The sequence below is a fragment of the Henckelia pumila genome, chromosome 4, assembly GCF_033568475.1.
Source record: "Henckelia pumila isolate YLH828 chromosome 4, ASM3356847v2, whole genome shotgun sequence".
Taxonomy (NCBI): domain Eukaryota; kingdom Viridiplantae; phylum Streptophyta; class Magnoliopsida; order Lamiales; family Gesneriaceae; genus Henckelia; species Henckelia pumila.
Window position 1 is genome coordinate 17,939,793 of NC_133123.1, and position 21,131 is coordinate 17,960,923.

Sequence of the window (21,131 nt, forward strand, 5' to 3'; positions counted from 1 at the left end):
AAGTATACATTCGAGATACATGCTGTGACAACTCATGAGAAATCATACGACTTCAAATAACCGATTCGACATTGATACGGAAAGATATAGACCATCAAAATCAAGATTCATGTTCAACGTCTGATCTTTCCAACATACTGATTTTGAAATATATCAAAAACCACACAATACTTACATCAAATCGAAGTCCTCGTTGCAAGGATTCCAGAACACTTTTCGAAATTAAAATCGGACGATCGGATCAAAAGATATCAAAGTTTTAATTGTTGGAAATGGTTTGGAGCCTTTCTTCTCCTCACTCTCGGTTTTTCTCTTTAGATAAGATGAAGAATTCTGATATTTACAAGCCTTACACGTTTTTAAGGCAACTTGCAAGGAAATTGCATATTGGCCCCTTAACTCTTCATTAATTGTAATTTAGTCCTCGACCAATCATTTAATTCAATTTCAATCCTAATTAATTTAAGAATATTAGAATTTAAATCGAAACTCTAAATATTTTCAAATTAAATATATTCGAATTAAAATTAAATAAATTCGGATTAAATCAATTAATCCCGGCCTTTTGCATTTTATCCCTTCAAACTTCGATATTTGCAAATCAGTACCTGATCGAGTTGTATCTTCAAAATTAAATCTTCTTTAATTCTCGAAACATGGAATTTAATCTTAAATTCCATAAATATTCAAATCGAATATTTATTCTTTTAATTTAAGAAGTCTCGGAATTTAATTCTCAAAATCCGTAAATTCTTAAATTAAATATTTTCGGCTCGGAAATTAAATCTATCATTTTCATAACTTCTCAAATCAATATTAGCCCATAATATAGAATTTAATTCTCAACTTCCATAATTAATGATTTAATATTTCTGGGCCTTACACACTTTGTAACTCAATTTATACACAACATTTCCTTCAAAAAAATTCTTTCAACTAAAGTACATTTGAAGTGATTTTATGATTACAAGTAATATTTCTCAAAATTGAATACCCATTATTCAAACCCATATAGGTTCAATATTACCCAATTTATACACAACATTTCCTTCAAAAAAATTCTTTCAACTAAAGTACATTTGAAGTGATTTTGTGATTACAAGTAATATTTCTCAAAATTGAATACCCATTATTCAAACCCATATAGGTTCAATATTTACCCAAATGGGAACAGTTTCGATCTGATGCCAATATAATTTATACCCATGCCAAACCCCTAAAGCAATGTTCTCAAAAGCAATAAGCAAGGCGGTCACCCACCGCATAATACCTGCTTGAGCAATTCTATATCTATAACCAAATTTGTACATCAATTTGTACAACACAAAAAAATCAATACAAAAATTTTATTTATCAAAATCTCATGATAAATTGAATGTAAAATATCGTGATATAATAGCAGAATCTCACGATATATTTGTTGTAAATATCGTTATACACGATATATGTTGTACCTTTAGCATTATTTATACCCGCTTAGACGAGATTTAAACAGTTTTTTTCTTTTCTGTCCAACTATCAATTATTCTTGTTCGTGTTAATATTTCCCTTATAATTTCCCTTTATCCAATTCGAATTCAAAATTAATGAACCAATTAATATAACAACACACGCTCAGACGTCGCCTTTTTCAACAATTCGTTTGAATGGTTTAACAGCACTTCATAAACCCATTTATAAATTTACAATATGTCATCTCTTAATCAAAAATTATTACAAATATTAATCGGATATAATAAGCAATATTTACCAAATAAAATCTTCATTTTGTTTCAAAGCTTTTTTTCTAAGACGTTGAGAAAATAAATCACACTACGTACCTTACTCAACTCTATTTACAAGTTAGCAACATTTAGAATTTGCTTAGTACACATGGAGAAATGCATGGTTAGAATAATTTTAAAAACTAATATAATATAATATAAACACTAAAAAGCATGAACCGGATAACAGATATGGAACATGAATGAAACAATTTGCTGAGCTACCAAAAGTATGTAACATACAAAGTGCCCTCTTCTGATTTTCCTTTTCATTTGAAATAGACGACGAAAACGAGAGAAAGAGACGAAAATTTACAGTAGTATGCCCCAAAAAACAAGTAATAGGACTGGTTGTATCATTCGAAACCCTCTCCAACTTGTCACCTAGATGGGGTTTCAGATGGCTGGCTATTTAAAGCAGAACTAGAAGGAATAGAAGGTAAAGCCCCGTTATCTTGAGGGATCGATCCACCCCACTTCGTCTCTGCATCTGAAGGCTCGATGACATGAACTGCACCATCGCTCATGCCAAGTGCAAACTGATTTGGATCTGATGGATGAGCTGCTATAACCACGGGGAAGGCAATATTGTTGCTGCACAAGAAAAGGTTTGCCCCCAAACGATTGAGAAATAGACGATGAAATCACATTGAGAAGTGGATGATATTCAATAGAGGAATTAAGAAACTATAAGTTGCAGCCTGCATTACTAATAGTAATAAAGATGGTAAATTTTCAGAAGGAAATTTTCTTCAGCATCAAATTCGACCTAGGAGCTCTAGCTTTTTGATGAAAATGGTTTCCAACATAATATCAGAGCATGTCAAAAGTCCAAAATCAGGAGGGTAATCCCCTGTATATTATATTAAGTAGATTTATGAGCTTATTAATGGACCTGTGAAACTTGTAACCACAGACATGTCTCGATCTTAACTCCCAGATTTACAGCTTACATGTGAGTGAGTGCACTAATATATGAAGTTACTGCTAGGCCACCTCCCATGATTTTGGAAAAAGTAAATTCTGACACAGCATGTGAACAAATGTTGGTCGTAGTTGTACGAGAGTGGCGTATAGGGCGGTGTAGGCCAACTATGATGATAAAAATAATATTTCAAACAGTCTCTCTCAAGAATCTCACAAGTTTCTATCCACTTGCATACCTGGAAACCGATGAAGATAAGTAAGCAGTTGGTGCTATTCGGCATCGAAGGCTTAAACTGTCCGCATCAAAGAGTCCAACAGCACCATCACAAAATCCGGTAATAATCATCATGCCGTCGCATGAGTATATGGCACTGGAAATACCAGCAGAAAGGGTGTCCCTCGGGTACCACTACCATTAAAATACAACTATATCAACAAATAATTTTTTTGGAATACACAGAAACTACATTAACACGACGGACTGTTCATGGTCATAAATCTTAACTATACTGCATGCAGTGAGTCTAGTGACAGAAAATACGATAAACAAGTGGGATACTCTTGATCTACTTCTAATTAACTGATTTCAAAACAAATTCAAAGCAATATGATACACTCACCGATCGTGAACATTCCAGTTGAGCATCATAAATTGCGATTTGGCTTTCATGAACAACCAGAAGATGAGATTGATTATTATGGAACTGAACTCTCGTTTCTCCAACAAGAGGAGAGGGATGCCCAGGAGGCGCCTGTATGGGCCGTGATTTCTTCTTCTCCCATCCATCCATGCTCCAGACACACAACTGCATTGAAATTAATCAGAAAAAAATTGCCATGAAAAAATAATCATCAAGCATCATAAAAACTCCAAAATGTTTCAACTTGAAAAAGGGTGCATTAAAGGTTGGCAAAAATATCTATAACGGTTGACTTGCCTGTGCATCAGCTCCAGATGATACCAATATGTTCAAACTCTGCGAAAACGCAAGCCCTGAAATTCGTTTGTGGTGACCCTTCAGCTTGGTTTTGACCTATTGCGTAAAGTGAAAATAATGAGCACCAAACAAATTAACTAAAGGAGTGACCAATTCATAAAGGTCATCAAAATTGATCACAGGGGGGACCAACAGCTTGCGAGCCTTCCGTCTAGAAACAAAAAGTAAATAAATGATTATTTAAATTTAAAACTAACTAAAGGCAATTTATGTAATTATTGATTCATCATTTATGCTGCAAAAAATAGAGAATTAACTCCAAAAATGTTCTCATTCCTTTGAAAACACAAGACCATGAATGCTTCTTGCCCTTGCGGTGCGCCCCAAAAATGCAACCACCATAAAAATATAGCTTCACCAAACTGAAATACAGGCACGGTTCTGATCATAGGGAAACAGAAAAAGCTACCTCATCAACTCGGACATTGTATATTTGTATGGTAGAGTCTTCCATCCCAATAGCAATTATGTTGTTATCCTGGGGATGAAATGCAAGATAAGTTGCTGCAGGAGGCGGTGGCATGAATGTCGTCATGACCTGAGCAGCATTAAATACTCATTAAATGTTCTAAACACGAAGATATATAAAATGAAAGTTAAAGTGCAATAGGTTTTGTCGTTTTGAGCTGAAAAGGTTGACAAACCTTAAAGGTCATCATGTTGAACAAGGAGACTTTCCCCCCTGAAGCTGACATAACATAAGAATCATTTTTTGACAAGGCAATACAGGAAACCGAGTCTTCTGTAGTTTTGACATCACACATATCATTTGACATGAGAGCCCCATTAGTAGGCTGCCACAGTTGTGGCACACTGGAGGCAGACGTCTGAACATGAAATATATCAAGGCGTCACAGAACTGCATAATACAAATTAAATCATGTTGAACATAATACTAAAGTTCAACCTTTCCAGATGGGTTTCGTTCATTTCGCGGCCACTTCCACAACTTATGAACAGCATTGGTAGCCAGCGCAAGCACAGCTAGACCAGAATTTGTGTACAGCAACCGCACAACCTGCAGGACATGGAGCTGGTTATATATGAAGGGAAAGAAAGAAAAATTTGAAAGTCAAAAGTGAGTATAAGGCTAGAGATGAGTAGAAGTAGTTACACGAATGACGAATTTAGCATGCATTAAGAAACTCAACTCTCACAACAATTACAGACAATGTATTAATTCAAGATAGATATTGGTAAAGAAAGACCTTTCCTCCTTAATTTACACTTCCTTGCATCAGAGTTTGACAGATCTTCCACATAACATACCTTGCTAGCTGTCAATGGATCAGGAAGCTTCAAAGTTTTGACCAGAGATGAATCAGCTATGTCTGGGAACTTCCAGCTTTTAACTTTGTCACTAGTATCAAGAATCCGTGGTTTTATATCAGCCACCCTGCTACTTTCTACAGTGGCCTGTGATTTTTCAAATGGAACGAGCAAATCAGCGCACGGTACAAAGATGTGATGAAATTTCAATTCAGATTACACTAAAATGAATACAAGAGCATTAGTGCATTACCATATTGCCAAGGGACATTGGTTGTGGAGTTCTATCAGTACGTTCGAGGATGGGCGAAACTGAAGCAGAAACATTAGGAATGGGACCTAATGAACCAGCAATTGCTGGCTGCAAAAGAAGTTGCGCGTGAGGACTTAAAACTAAAAATATGAAACATTTGAAGAAAGGTCCGCAAGAAAATAGAAATTACTTTCACATTCACTACTTCTGAAAAACCACGAGCCCCATCAAACACCCTGGTTTCGAGCATTCTCAACATGCGTTGGCCATCACCATTTGCCAAAATCTTAATTCCATTGTCACTTGTTGTAACTGCCAACAATGAGCCTTCCTTATTAAATCGTAACCTAGGGCTTGCCTGCAAGGAAAATGTCATCCATAGCAACTTTAGGACTATACCACTTTGCAGAGCATATCATATGATGTAATATCAAGGTTGATTTCAAAAAATACTAACAGGCAGTCCACCATCTCCATCTGTACAAGTAAGCGTGTTGGTATTGTCCATGTCCCAAAATTTTATCTGAAATTCATCACCTGCAGCTAAGAATCGGTTCCTTGTTGTGTCAAACTGCACAACACCCAAAGAACGCTTCCGAAAACCAGAGTATGTTCTCTTGATAGCTCCTTCACTCTCATTCCACTCAACGAGGTGAGATTCACCATCCTTGCTCGTTCCACAAGAGAAGAGTCTGAAAGGAATATATATAAATAATTGATCGAATCTGAGTGGTCACATGCCCAATAACATCCCTATAAAAAACATCACCATATATTAAAACCTAATTACAGTGCCCAACTTGCTATTACCCAACTTTAAAAGTGAATTCAGCTTATAGTTTACGATCCAACTACAAGTCTACAACAGGAGAATCAAATTATGTCATCATAACTCATCTCTTCTATTTTATGCATGCATGCCATCGTCAGATTTTCAGTTTCACAAGTTACAGTTTGGTATTCACTACAAATACAACTACTCGATTGAAGTTTTTCCTTAAGTCATCAAGAGCACATAAGATACCTAATACATACACTTGAAAGTAAGCACACACTCAAGAGTGATCTGGTCAGCCCACGTGACAGAAAGACCAGTTACTAAGAGTGAGTGGAGATCATGACTCAATTTCTTTCAGCTACGCAGCTGCTTCCCGTAGACAAATGCAAGTATCTAATGTTGAAACTCTATGGTGGACTATCACTACTTCTAATCTAGAAGCAGTAGATGGTTCAGGCACTTCCTTCCCCAACTTTTTCCAGCCAAGATGATATTCATTTGAACACAACTGGACCACACAATGACTTAATCCGCTCGCTATCAACCACTTCTTTTATTACTTCGAAACAGTATCAAGCTTAACAGTTAGTTTATCTTATGTTTACCAGCAACAAAATGGGAGAGTTGATTATTTTGTCTTGTATTCCCACATTGTCCCATGCCACTTGCTAAAAGATCAGATGAGAATTCGCTTTCTAGGTTACAACTTTTCTAATCTTCAAGTCCAAGCCAAGACCATGTCCTGCTAACAGGAAAGAGTTTCTTTTACTCGCATATATGGCCAAAAAGTGATATGTTTTCGCAGAGTTACCCTGGCTGGTAGACGATCAACTACAAAAAGTTTCAGTGATTTCCATGCATTTCCAACTTGCACAAGCCTAACAATGAAGATGGATAAAATCATGAAATGACTCCACTTATAATGGATTCATGTCTTCAAATGCTTATTTCAATATCTTGGAGCCTGCGAAGCCTGCAGCGTACCTGGTGCTCAGCCAATTCTAGTTCTAGATTTCATATTCTTAAATTTTCTGGCATGTTAAAAAGTGAAATAACGACGGTTATGAACGAGGTAAAATATACTCTTCTTGTAGAAATGTAAAAGTAAAGAAGTAGGAAAGCTAAATTTGTCAGTCATGACAATATGCAAAAAACAATCAAGACAGAATTTTATCGCACCTGGTTCCATCAGCGCTATATGCCATTGTTGTGCACCAAAGCCCAGGGGCATCGTAATCTACTCTTGAGCCCAAGGAGTCATAAAGCCATGCCTTTATTTTCCCATCAATAGCAGTAGAAAATATAAACTGCAGATCGAATAGATTCAGATCAAGCCCTCTCAAGTATTCAAATGAAGATCATTAAGCAAATAGCAGAAGACCTTAGCATGAAATAAGAGAGATAGCAATAACTATTAATGTGCCTGAATATTCTCTTCATAGCAATAACTATTAATGTACCTGAATATTCTCTTTGTAGTGAGGACAGACAGAATATACGGGAGCTTCATGGCCTTCAAACGTATACAGCCTGCGACCAGCAACAGCATCCCACACCTGTAACACGACAGTAATGTAAAATTTCAAATAACAAAGAGTAAGACTTTATCAAGTTTCATGAGGTCAACACCTTAATTGTCTTGTCATCCCCACATGTAACTATGCACAGCTGCTTATTGGGATGGGCAAAGGCAATATCATTAACACCACCAACATGAGCATCAATCTACAATTAGAAAAATGTCATCACCACTTGAAACTGTGTGTGTGTGTGTGTGTGTGTGAGAGAGAGAGAGAGAGAGAGAGAGAAAGAGAGAGAGAGAGAGATTGAGATTTTAAGCAATCCTCACTTCTAAGTGTTGTCTCAACTCTCCAGCTGGATTATAAGTATATATCTGAACAATGTGTTTGGAGAAAGCAACACCTTAAAAAGTAAAATATTAAATAAAAATCAGTAACTACTAAACCAAGTCAAGAAGTCAAAATTTTAAGGAGTCTTGAAACACCATGGATTTTTTACCTAGTATAGAACCATCTGGGCCCCATACACATCTATTTACTGATATGGTAGCATCTTTAACCAAAGTTGTCTAAACAACAGTACATTAAAGTATGAATTAGTTTGACAATGTTAAAATGGATAAGAAACTGAAAAATAGAGGTCTCAATTTTCAAAACAAAAGAGCTAAGCATTAAATGATTTGTAGATACTCACTTGGAATGGCATTGAACAAGCTGATATGTCCCAAACCTTAAACGTTTTAAGTGCTAACCTTTCTCGGGACCCAACTTCCCATATGCTAATATCACCAACATTTGTTCCAACTACAATGCAATAGCAGCGGACACAAATTCAAAAATACTCCAAGTTGCATATTACTAACTTTATGATAACATGCTTGCAGAGAGACGTGGCAATAAATGACATTTTAAAAAGTGCAAATAGAAGCCACCAAAGTGAAAATATAAAAAGAAAATGGATTCCATCAAGGATGCAAAAGCTATATCAAAAAGACAATGATCAACCTAGGAGAACAGTCTGTTGTTGTGGATGGAAGTCCATGCTCATGACATTAGATCCTTGGTTAAGGTTCCGTACAACAGTTTTGGGAAGGTCATCTGGTGAATACATGTTCGAAGCATGAGAAGATCCAGAAAAGGAAACCTGCAATACAAAAACAGAGAATGAAATTGCAGAAGTGTCTTACAGTATCCAAACCAGGAGGCTACAATGATGGGGATACAGAAAAGCGCAATATAACATTATTAATGGATTAAACTATTTTGTTCAAACCTCATCAGGTTGCCCGGACCGAAAACGTTTCATCAAATGTTCAGAGTCAGCAGTCTGATAATCCATTCCAGGACCACCTGGAGGAGCCCTCGGGTGTTTCAAAAATGCGGCTGAAAATAACAGGGGATAGAACACATTTCATCAAATCACTAAATTTAAGGCAACTCCCTTTATTGCAGCTAACTAACCGGAACTAGGTGCCTGAACCAGACCAGGAGGCGCCGCTGCAACAGCAGCATGAGGAATGGACAGGTTAGCACTTGACATCCAGCCTGCAATAGCACTTGGGGAAGGAGAAACAACTGGCTGGAAAGGCTGCCAAACGAAATAAATAAAGAAAATGTGAGAGGCCAAGGAGTGTGATATCATTTTGAAAAAGAAACCACACACTCGACTTACACCATGGCCTCCAAGAGGTGGAAAAACACCAGGTTTAGGAACTGGTCCAGCGAGAGGGTTGTTAGATGGAGGGGGGGCACGTGTGCCATTACTTGAAGCACAAGTATGATCTGTAAAGAGTGTTTTAATGTCCGGATTTGGACGTGGATTCTTGCAAAGCTGGTGTTGCCAGTTAAGACTGAAATCCAAGGAAACAAAATATTTGACATTCTTACAACATGCAAAGCCACTTAGCAGCAAAATCAGATATGCATACTGGAATATCAGTACATACCTTTGGTTTATCAGTGTTCTTAATCTTGAAGCCTTGAAGGCAGGAAATGCAAGCTTGTCACGAAACAATGGGTTAGCCTCTATAAGCTTTTTCAGTTCAATCAGCATTATATTTCTTGCAGATTTTGTATCCCCATATTTGGAGAGCTGCTCATTCTGCCTAAAAAAATTATAAACAGAGTAATAGAAAAGTGTTACTGGAGACATTGAAATCCACAGTAGAGCTAGCAAGCAGGTTTACCTAAAATTGTCAAGGGTCAATAACTGGGTGATCTCTTTAAAAAGATCTTCGTTGAATGACGCAAAGACCTTGAGATCCCTCACAAGAATCTCAACAGCTTTTGCTCGATCTTGTCTGCAAATTAGCAGGTGTATTTAATTTAAACATAAAAATTATCAAAAAGCATGAATAGATACAAAAGATATCAGAAATGGTTTTGGAATAAAATGTACCTATCAAGAGCTTCAAGATACTTCTGTTTTCTAATTTCAAAGAAAATTTTCATCGAATAACGATTATCCTCGACTTTCGTGAATCCACTTAAATATCTCTCAACTTCTTCCCATTCACCTGCTTGAACTTGGTCTTCAAAATACTTCATATTGAAATAAAAACCAGATTCTTGCTCCAACCTACGATGAGTAGATACACAATTCCAAATATTAACTCTCATCGTGATATAATTTTATAAGAAACAGTCAAATTTGCATTTTCCACAGTCAATAATTAGTGGTTCAAGTCATGGAAATAAAGAGTGGGCGTAGAAGGGGTTTCTTCTTTAGCTAAAGAATTTGAAATTATAAAAGTCAGAAGATGCTTATGCATCACATTCAAAAACCCATCTGAGAAGGCCAGTTATCTATCTAAAAGAACAATCACAAACGAGATCTAAGGTCCCAGTGAATTGTTGCATTTCATAAAGTGGTTTCCTATTAATTCATTGCACTACAGACAAGTGCAAAAGTGACAGTTTTTCCATATGTTAAATACATGAACATCTAAGGCATAAACCAACAAAATAATTTACCTATGCACTGTCTCCTTGAACTTCTCTTCATCCAAGAACTGTAGTATTAGGAAAACCAGTTCTCGACTCAAGGACGACATAGTGACGCCTCCGGGTACCCCCAACCACTCCAGCGCAAATCTCCACTAGCAACCCCTAAAGATTAAAATAGAAAGGAAACCTGTATGCTACCTATTCTATCAACTAACACACAAGGTATAACATTTTTCTCTCACAAACACAACTAATTTCCCACAAGCCACTATATCCAAATCTCAGACCGCGATAGATATCAAAACTAATGTGATTTATAGGCAGGAAAACCAAATTCCCACAATAAAAAGAAAGAAAATGTGCTCGTATATTTCAGCAACAACTTAAAAAAAAACAAAGGAACAAATTTCCTTCTGCCTTCACCGCCAAAATGCCAGGGGCAAGAACTGCTCTATCCAAATACCTACAAGAAAGAAAACACAACATCAATCCAAACTTTAGAAATCACCGCCACCACAGAGTCGGAAGCTACTACTCTCTAGCAAAATGAACCTCCCACAACGGAAACAAAAAATAAAAATAAAAATTCAAAGAAGCCCACCTCACTTTCTCCTAAAAATTCCGCCTTCTACTCAAAACCCAAGAAAAAATTAACCAAATCGTACGGTTCCCCAGATCTGAGCACACATTCTGGTGAATAAAAAAGACAGAGCCAACTCCCAATGGCTCAGAATTAAACCATGCACAGAGCTAGGGTTTTTGCTTTAAAGAAAGAAAAACGCCTCCTTTTTTTTCACTCTTTCCTTTGCTGCACAGTACTTGCCTCCTCTGTCCTTTTCTCTCTCCAATTCTATAAATGTAATCGTGCGTAAATCTAAACGTGGGTTCTGGACTGGAATTGAAAACGCTTGCTGTGTTGACCGTGGAGTATATATATATTTAATACCTGTCGCTCAGCCACACATGATTCCCCATACATTTGCTTCACCTAAGATTTGGGTGGTCTTCTTAACTGAAATTGCCCTTTCTTTTCTTTTTTTCCCCTTGTGATCGATATATTAATCGATTATACGTCTTTATTTTATTGATTATAGGTCTTTATTTTGTTTATGGTTTAATCGATTACATATCTTTATTTCGTGAAATTGTCTGGTTCGATACGATGGATAAGACTTTAATAAATTATACGTTTTTATTTCATTTTTCGTTTTTTTATTTTATAAACTTGTCTCATTCGATATGAGTAATAAGACTTTAATAAATCATGCGTCTTTATTTCATTTCTCGTTTATAAATGATCATATTATATATATATATATAATGATTATATTATATTATATATATGTGTGTGAATTTATCATACATATATTACATATATTTGTCAGTTTTTTCACAAGCCAAGAAGTGACAAAATATCTAAATTTATTTTCTGCTTTTTATGATTCGACCGTTTGTGAGTTTTTTCAAATTCTAAATTTTAATTTAAAATTCCGTGTATTCCATTATCAATTCCTTTTCTTAATTATAAACTAGTAAACATATTCACACGATATATGTATATAAATTAAATTTTTATCTAAACTATAGTTTTATATTTGTGCATAACAAATTTTTGTATGAAATATAATAAGGTTTGAGTAATTTATATATTTTATTTTATTTAAAAAAAATTATGGTAGTTATGAGGTAAAGGTATTTTGGAGACAAAAATTGATATGATATAACCTACCAAAAGTAGTTAATGTTATGTCTCAAACTTTTTTCCTCAAGTTTAATAATATAGATAGATTAAAAAATAATTACAGTAGTTACGGGGTAAAGGTATTTTGAAGACAAAAATTGGTATGAAATAACCTACCAAAATTAGTTATTATCTATGCCTCAAATTAATAATATAGATACGAAGATATAGCTCTCAATGGGTGTTCGAATTGGTGGAAGTTTTTTGTCAGTGCTCCGGATTTCGATTATCTCTATCAACACTTTCTCAAGCGAGTCTGTTCTACAGAACGTGTTCAGCACGATTTATCTGGCTTGCGTGTTTTGCAAAATTCTCAATAGAAATCTCACTTCAAAATTTTTTTTGGAAGTCAGGGGCGGGCCGGGCGACCGCCCAAGACCTCACCTTGAGACGGGCCCGAATAATTTTAAAAAAAAATTAGTATTTAAATTAATATCAAAGTAATTTTAATTAATGAAAAATGATATAACAAAATAAAGAAATTAAAAAAATTATTGCTCCAATGAGTTAAATCACCACAAACTCTCATGATTCACTAACTCTAATCAATTTCTATATACTTTGATTACTAATGCGGCCCTGCAACCGATTTAATCCTCGCACGAAAGTTTCTCACAGACCTCCATTGCATCATAGGTAGACATAACGTCAAATGTTTTTACTTATTATGCAATCAAACCATGTTGATTACTCAGACTACGGATTATAAAATTGAGTAATTTTACAAAAGATATCATTTTTTTAGTTTTTTTCATTTACTGATGGTTTGTGCATCATTATTTTATTAATTTATATTACACTAATTTATTATCTCTCCTATATATGTATTTTTTTCGTTTTTGAGTTTATTATTTAGTCCTATTTTATATTTTTTATGAATTTAGTTAAATAGTTTCATTCTTGCACAATTATTTATCATAAAATGTCAAAAAAAAAGCGATAAGAATGAATTTTAAATAATATTGGTTGATGAATAAGTTATTTTGAAAAATTGTGTGTAAAATTCTTTCTAATGTGTAGGTTCTTTAATTATATGTATACATATATATACACATATTAATGAAAGGGGTCATATTTTTAACTTCGCATCGGGTTTCATTTTTCTCAAGACCGCCCTTGTCAGAAGTTCAGTGGAAAAATAAAGATGGGTCATGCCACATTCAAGAGTCGTGAAAGTTGTAACACAACTTATGCATTCTGTACCAAAATTTGATGTTTTTGGTATAAAATAACGGAGATCGACTTGTAATTTTGTGAATTTAGATGGTTTTGAAAAAAAATAATTAAAATATAGTAGTGCAAGTAAGATAGAATGGCAAAGAGTACATAATTAGATTTAAGATATTTTGTGGTTTCACAAAAATATATATATATACTAAATTAAGTTTCTTGTCATGCAATTTCAATGTTTTGAACTATATTATATCATGTGATTTATTCAAGTTTGTGAGTTTTGAGAAAATTTGAAACACAAAATTGTGTGAACGAGTCGAGCTGTTCAAAAAATATTTGATTTGTATTCAAAATTAGTTCATCTGAGTCAAACTAAAAAATGTTATAATTTTTTTGCGCCCAAAATATTTTGTTTATAAGTACTCGTGAGTTTCAATATTTTATTGATATAATATAATCATATATTATATCAGATATTCCAACTCTTAAACATTTTTGAATATTTCGAGGTAAGCTTCAACTCAAGCCTTGATTCGAACTAAATCAAAACTTAAATATTATATTTTTGAGTTTTAAATCGAACTTGAACTCAAACTCGAATATATTTGATTCAAACTTTAAAAATATCTATATATTCAACTCGATTCAATTCCTTCACAACTCCATTCCATGACACAATCAGACTGAATTATACCGATTTTCTATGCATCATGTGTTCCAATGTCGATATTTGTAGCGCATTCAGGACATATCCGGGATTTTAATTTGGATTTACGGAGCTAAACTAATATAAATGATTTTTTTAGTGGGAAAGTTATTTTAAAAATTAATCTCTATCAGTGTATGATCCGCTTATTATATATAATATGTAAGTACGTTTATCTCTCAATTTGAACAAGCTCTATCTTTCTTTGTTTTTTTAATGTCACTCTCATTAATAAATAATAATGATATAAGTTCTTTTTTCATATTAGTATATCAATATCTTGATATGATTTTTTTTTTCAAAAATAATATTTATTTTAGTAATGCATGGTAAAATATAATAAACTTTTATATTTAAAATTACTCATATTTAATTTTCGACATGCACCACTTCTTGAGCATGTGCAAGTGTAACATTGATCTTAATTTTCCGAACTTTTAACATAAAAGTTAGACAAAATCACTGCATCATTACCAAAACAGAGTTTGAGGAAATTGTTTTGGACAAATTTGTTGATGCAGTGATGCCACGTCTATGCAAATTACAAGAAAACAACAATTTCACATGTACCCTTTTTACTATTCAAAACATTGTAGTATTTTTTGGAAGATAATACAGGCAAAACTGTACCATTTCTTTTTGTAGCTTCTGCCACATTTTCAACATTTGTACCATGTTCTATGGTTCGATTATTTGTGAGTTTTGATGGGCCTGGACAAAATTGAAAATATTTTCTTCTGTAATTAAAAAAGTGCAAGAATTTCATGGTTTTTGGATTGTATAAATTTTATAGTATACTCTTGGGGAATTGTGTACCACAAACTAGGCAAATGGGTCCGCATGCATAAATCGCCCAAAATTGATCGTAGGGTATGCGAATGCTAAAATGGGTGTGGGATCACGTTTGTGGCATTTATTTTGTGCTTGCTGGATGCGGGTTGGGTGGAATTTAACCTCTAAAAATAATAAAGTGTGTGTACTTTTAACTTTTTCGATGAAAATAAGATATTTTTGTTGTTAGATTAGATATCTGACTCGATCTACAAGAAAATTTCTTGTACAAATTCCACAAACAACGTTTTGTTATTTTTGCGTTGGTTTGAATATCATTAGAATATGCGGTATGCCCACTCTGACCCCCGTCCCTTCGTCAAAAAAAATATATATATCATTAGAATATTTCGATCACGTGCAATGGCAGAGCCAGGATCCGAAATCCACTCGGGTTAGAATTTTTTTACGAGAAACAAAAAATAGTGCATAAGAATTAAAACGATAAATAAGATATTTATTTATTGTAGTTTTAAAATTCTTTTTATTAATAAGATTTTCAATATTTTTTTATGGAACTCGTAAGATTTAAAAACATTAATATCACAACTCAAATTTATTTTCAATATATGACATCATATCAACAACATACGATCAGCGCGGTGCATAATCTAATATAAATAAAAACTTGAACGAAATAAACAATTAAACTTTTTTATGAAATAAAAAATTACAATTCTAAAAAAAAAAGCATCTCATTGCAATTCAGTGACTTTTAAAATAAGTGATATCACAAATTTGAAAAAATTTAAAAGCGACAAGAAGAAATCTACCTTATAGAAGTAAAAATATTATTTAAAATAAGAAGATTAATAGAAATGAAAGTTAAATTGAATCAAATCTAGTAGGAAGACAAGGGCGGAAAGTGTCACGCTCCGAAATCGAGACGTGTCACCGGCTTTGATTCAAATTCACACAAATTATAAAAACAACCAGCCTCGTAATACAGTCTATACCAAACCAGTTTTTTTTTCATAAATAAATTTCAAAATATCGTCTTTACAACTAAAATCTAAAAACGAATAAAACCTCGCGGAAGCGTCTAATAACATCAAAATAATCAAAGTACTAAATATAATAAACCAAAATAATTAATCAAAACTAAATCAAAAGTCTCTTCCTATCACCATCTCCGAAACATGTTTTGTTTCTGGTCCTCTAACTGTTCTTCCGTATCATTTGGGAGGAAAAAAGTAAGGGGTGATCGATCTGGGTGTAACTCAGCAAGTGGAGGCCGATCGAATATACATACATTTAAAATATACATACATATATATATATATATTGACAAAATTCAAACTTGACTTTAAAACATAACATAACTTGACATGACTTAACTTGACTTGACACGATACTGAAATTCATCTCTTTTTTCGTGGTTAACTGATCAGTCCCCTATATGTAATCCCTCTGAGGGGTGAGGTCATTAATTGGTCGGTTATTATTACCCACCGCATCAAGGTCTTAACTTATCATGGTTCGGAAATTTCCTTTCCACTCATAATTCAAGTCATAACAGTGCCCTTAAAACATACTTTTAACAAATTGTATCAAGAATGGAAAGTACTTAACAAGGTTTCAAAATATCATGAACGATCGAAATTTTAAAGTATATATAGGATTTTATAACGTAAAGCCTATTTACCAAAAATCCAGTCAACTTTTTTCAGAAAGGTCATAGACATATTGAACTGTTGGATCAACATGGAATTTGGTTTGGTCTTTTCTAAGGAATAATTTTATCTAAATCTGTTTCTGGTCCACGAACAGAAGCTCCTCTCTTCTCGAGTTAAATTTGTGCAGGATTCTTGCAAAATTTGTGTGCGGAGTTCTAGCCTTTGGATTATGCTGAAATTTAAATTGCATATTGATAACATCTTGTGCTATAATCTGAACGGTGGAGATCGGATTTTGTTCTTGTTAGCATTGCCAAAAATTTATGGGCCAAGGCTGCTTTTTTGAACTTACAAAAAAATTTGCAGCATTTCGACTACTCTTCCCTCTTGTTTCATACTAAATTTGGGAGAACTTGTGGTGTAATTTTTCTGAGGGTTTATGAGTCAACATAAAGGCTCCAATAGTAGTCAAGATGTGGGGTCTAGAGTTGTTAATCTCATTCTTAGGGCAATTAGTAATTAAACAAGAATAAAGAACCAAGGATCACAAGTAATCAAATAAAAAAAATGATTTTCAAAGAGGGTTGCGCTCGGGCGGTCAAAATAAATCGCGCGGGCGCTCCCTTAATTTTTCCAGACAGAAACATAGTACACAGGCTGCGCACGGGCGGCAGAAAATGCAGCGCGGGCGCTGCTTGGAAAGAAGTTTTGCTCTGTTTTCTGCAGCTGAAGTTTGATCCCTCAATACATTCCAATCCAAGTTCTATCAAGTCTAAAACATGCACTTATCTATATATCAAATTCTAGTCATGTTTATAATTACAACCAACAAGTAGCATAAATCCAACAAAAGAACTACAATATGCTAAAAGTAACAAGTGTTCTTTCCATTACTCTCAAGTCATAAATCTTCTAACATGATTGACAAGATCTAACTCATCGTTTTTGCTACACCCCGAGTCCACACTTTTCTCTCTCGATCAACTTCTCTCATGGTTGTCTTTGACTCGATCTAGCCCTTCCTATTGTCATGCACACATACAAACAAAACAATAGCCGGATAACTCCGGTGAGAATATGATTCTCAGTATAAAATACATATCCATGCAAGAACACATATATCAATTTCAAGATATAAAGAAATAACTTGCATAATTCGTAAACTAACTTCGTTTGTTGAGATTTAAAGCCGCTCCAGGCCTCAAGATTTGTGCACAATATTGGTTTTGAGATTTAAAGCCTCTCCAGGCGCTCAAGACTCGTATCAATCTTGGATAGAGGTTTAAAACCGCTCAAGGCCTCAAGATTTATCTATAAACCTTGGATGGATCCATATTCGATAGTTCTTTTTCGATACGACATCGATATAACATCAGTTATAAATTAAAGATCCACTACCTGTGATGGATCAACAATTCAAATTCAAAAACATATAACAAATAAGTATGTGATTTTCGTCGGGATAACTCAAGAATCACCTTCTTGAGTTATAGCCCTTTGTAATCGATGTCCGATTATATCTTCTTATCTCGATTCTTGCAGTGCTCCAACTCTGGATACTTGGTCAATCCTTTCTTGGTTCCAAAGCTGAAATCTCAAGCTCATCAACTTCTTATCATAATTTCTTCAACTCATCCTTCAAGCTTCAAATAATTAACTTCAAAACTTGTCCAATTCTATCCCGGTTTGATTTTTGAATTCTCGAGCTCGATTGCCTTTACTTCTAATCTTAAATATAGTGTTCACAAGCCATTTATATCAGCAAGAACTCATATATAGTACAGCTCAATCACACTCAAGCAAATTCTTGAACCGGCGGCGTAACGGTACAAAATCGGTAACCGAAACGGAAATCTAACTAATCTATCATTCATCGCAACTCCAAATACATCTTAAACCAGAAAAATATCATCATATACCAGCAATTCAGAAGGTAAGAATTTCTAAATATAATCTGGAAATTCATATTAACTGCATATGTTTTCCGTTCTTCGATTCGGTTGCGATAAAACAATACGTATAATCTTAAGAACAACCATATACCATCATTTTTTATTTCTCCCAACTTTATACTTTCAAAATATATTGGAAACAAGATAATACTTACTTCAAATCGAATCTCTCGTCGCAAGAATTCCGAAACTATGCTCGGTTCTGAAATCAAACGAACAGATAAAAAGATATCAAAGTTTGAAGACAAAGTTTTACTTGAGGTTTTCTTTTCCCTTTCCTTCTCGGTTGGTGGCTGCTGAAAATCTGAAGGAATCCATTTCATTACACATCAATGTATACATGTACACGTGTGAATTCCCGCTTGCATGCCCAAATTACATTTTAGCCCCTCAACTCTTCATTAATTACGATTTAGTCCTCGACCAATCATTTAATTCAATTTTAATCTTAAATAATTTAAGAATATTAGAATTTAAATCTAAACTCTAAAAATTCTCAAATTAAATATTTTTAAATTAAAATTAAAAGGAAAATTGCACTTTAGCCCTTGCAACTTCGATATTTGCAAATCAGTCCCTGTGCGAGTTCCATCTTCTAATTAAATCCTCTTTAATTTTCAAAACTCGGAAATCAAATATTAAATCCCATAAATCTTCAATTCAATTATTTCAATCTTTTAATTTAAGAATCTCGGATTTTAAATCTCAATATCCGTAAATTCTCAAATTAAATATTTTCAACTCGAAAATTAAATCTCTAATTTTCATAAATTCTTCAATTAATATTTTCCAAAAATACGAAATTTAAATCAATAATTTCATAATTAACTCAATATTTCTGGGCCTTACACAAGATCAACTAGGATACCTTGATTTCAAAGTTTGAATATGACTCTATCTCCAAGATTTGATTCATTCAAGATCTCAGATAACTTGATATGTCCAATCTACTTATGAAACGACCTTAGTTCTACTTTAAATTAAACTAAATAAAAATACGGGTTTTCAAAAATTTTCGGCATGACCTCTCTATTTATATTCAAACCCGCCTGTCACAAAGAGCAAATTTAAAATGCAAACAACAACATTAAATAAACTAGACCGAGAAAAGAAAATAACAAAAACCTGAGAAAGAGATTGACACTCCAAACTATCCAAAATTTAAACAATTTGATACATAAGTGCCCACAAACAATTCCAAAGAATATTATCTTTACATTTACATTTACTAAATTAGCAAGATGAAGGACTTTAAAGTGCTAAAATAAACTTTTGCGGAAGACTGACATGTTCAGAGGGATGTGTCGTGCCCGCATCGCAGTCCACTCGATAGTCCTGCCCCTCAATCTCATTGATAACCTATACCTGCACCAAGTAGATGTAGTGAGCCTAGGGCCCAACAAAAATATGGGGAAAATAACGAGTACTACATAAATACATGCACACGCGGATTAAAAATAGCTTGATAATAAAATACTTTGTGCCCTTAACTTAAACAAATTATTTCTGAAAGAATGAATGGAACATATGCATGACCAAGTCGAGCATGAGAAAAGCAATTGAATAAACTGTACTGAAACATGGATATAAATGATTTGAACTTAGATCCTTGAATTGTGACTCTGTGGTTTTCGATCATGATCATGGCTGCAGTGCACTATGCCGCAAGAAAGTCAGGATATCACCCAACCCGTCTTGCCCTATGGGTAGTATGGGAAGCCAAGATTTCTCTCAGCCCATCCATACATATGAATATATTGGTAAGGAAAGCCAATACGTCTTTCAGCCCGTCCAAACACATGCTTTACTGTAGTCACAATCATCTCACTTCGTTCATAAAAATGTTTTTCTTTCATTCTTGAATATGGGACTTAGCATGCATATGTAAATATGACGTACATGTAAAAATTAATCGATAATCATGCAAATGACTCACACATGGATGACCGAGATGGTGATTTAGGAGACAAACCAAAGGATGGGAAAACTAAACCATAATGTAGTGCTTAAGACAAATTCGAGCGGTTCGCCCGTAAAATTTGCAACTTGCTCGATTTTTAATCAAAAGGGATTCCGCTTGAAACCACGATTCCATGACACTTAGAACTAAGCAAAAAAATCATCCTCGGATTTTATTTCCTAAGCAATCATTTTATAAAAATACAAGTTCCGGGCAGCAAGCCCTTTTTGCTTCCAAAAATTCTGCACCTAATAAAACAAAAATCTAGAACTCGACCAAAACTTATCCGAATTGATTCCCGCTTTAACCGACATATTCCCAACATCTTAGACCAATTCCAGACCCGAGCCCTTGACCAAAACCCGAGTTTAACCCTATTTTAAAAATTAGTTTCCGGACAGCTCACACACCAACAGAATTCTGCTCTTGTCTTGTCTCAAAAACTCATTCCAAACACTCAGCCCAATGCCTCCCAAGTTCAAGCCAATAACCTAGGACCATGAACAACATTTAACCTCATCTCAAGCACCTACAACTCACCTTGAATCCACCTAAATTCAGCTTGAAGGCAGCCCCCCAGCCACCATCAAAACCGAGTCCCTACTCCTCAGAATTCGAATGCACCTCCAAACCAATCCCAAGCACAAACTTCAAGCCTTTCTAATGCCACCATGTGAACTACATATCATCCATGGTAG

At 34.4% G+C, this 21,131-nt stretch overlaps 1 protein-coding gene across 1 annotated transcript; it reads right to left on the reverse strand.

Annotated features, from left to right (window-relative positions):
- Nucleotides 1-1,938: 1,938 nt before the first annotated feature.
- LOC140866359 (protein TOPLESS-RELATED PROTEIN 2-like) lies at nucleotides 1,939-11,385 on the reverse strand. Its single transcript, XM_073271339.1, has 26 exons — nucleotides 11,056-11,385; nucleotides 10,482-10,917; nucleotides 9,907-10,086; nucleotides 9,695-9,808; nucleotides 9,455-9,613; nucleotides 9,181-9,358; nucleotides 8,970-9,096; nucleotides 8,782-8,891; nucleotides 8,514-8,652; nucleotides 8,203-8,312; nucleotides 8,008-8,077; nucleotides 7,838-7,911; nucleotides 7,618-7,713; nucleotides 7,449-7,544; nucleotides 7,168-7,295; nucleotides 5,668-5,902; nucleotides 5,401-5,568; nucleotides 5,211-5,318; nucleotides 4,958-5,104; nucleotides 4,596-4,706; nucleotides 4,333-4,515; nucleotides 4,098-4,226; nucleotides 3,629-3,724; nucleotides 3,311-3,496; nucleotides 2,927-3,099; nucleotides 1,939-2,357 (listed from the first exon to the last, which is right to left on the reverse strand). The coding sequence occupies exons 2-26, from the start codon at nucleotides 10,559-10,561 to the stop codon at nucleotides 2,144-2,146; spliced, it is 3,411 nt and encodes a 1,136-aa protein (XP_073127440.1). The 5' UTR covers nucleotides 10,562-10,917; nucleotides 11,056-11,385; the 3' UTR covers nucleotides 1,939-2,143.
- Between the last annotated feature and the right edge of the window lie 9,746 nt (nucleotides 11,386-21,131).

Excerpts from the sequence above, each read along its gene's own strand:
- LOC140866359 (XM_073271339.1), bottom strand. The coding sequence starts at position 10,561 with ATGTCGTCCTTGAGTCGAGAACTGGTTTTCCTAATACTACAGTTCTTG. Across the intron at positions 9,809-9,906 it reads TATCTTGAAGCTCTTGATAG|ACAAGATCGAGCAAAAGCTG; the intron begins GTACATTTTATT and ends GCTAATTTGCAG. Across the intron at positions 8,078-8,202 it reads CTTGTTCAATGCCATTCCAA|ACAACTTTGGTTAAAGATGC; the intron begins GTGAGTATCTAC and ends ACTGTTGTTTAG.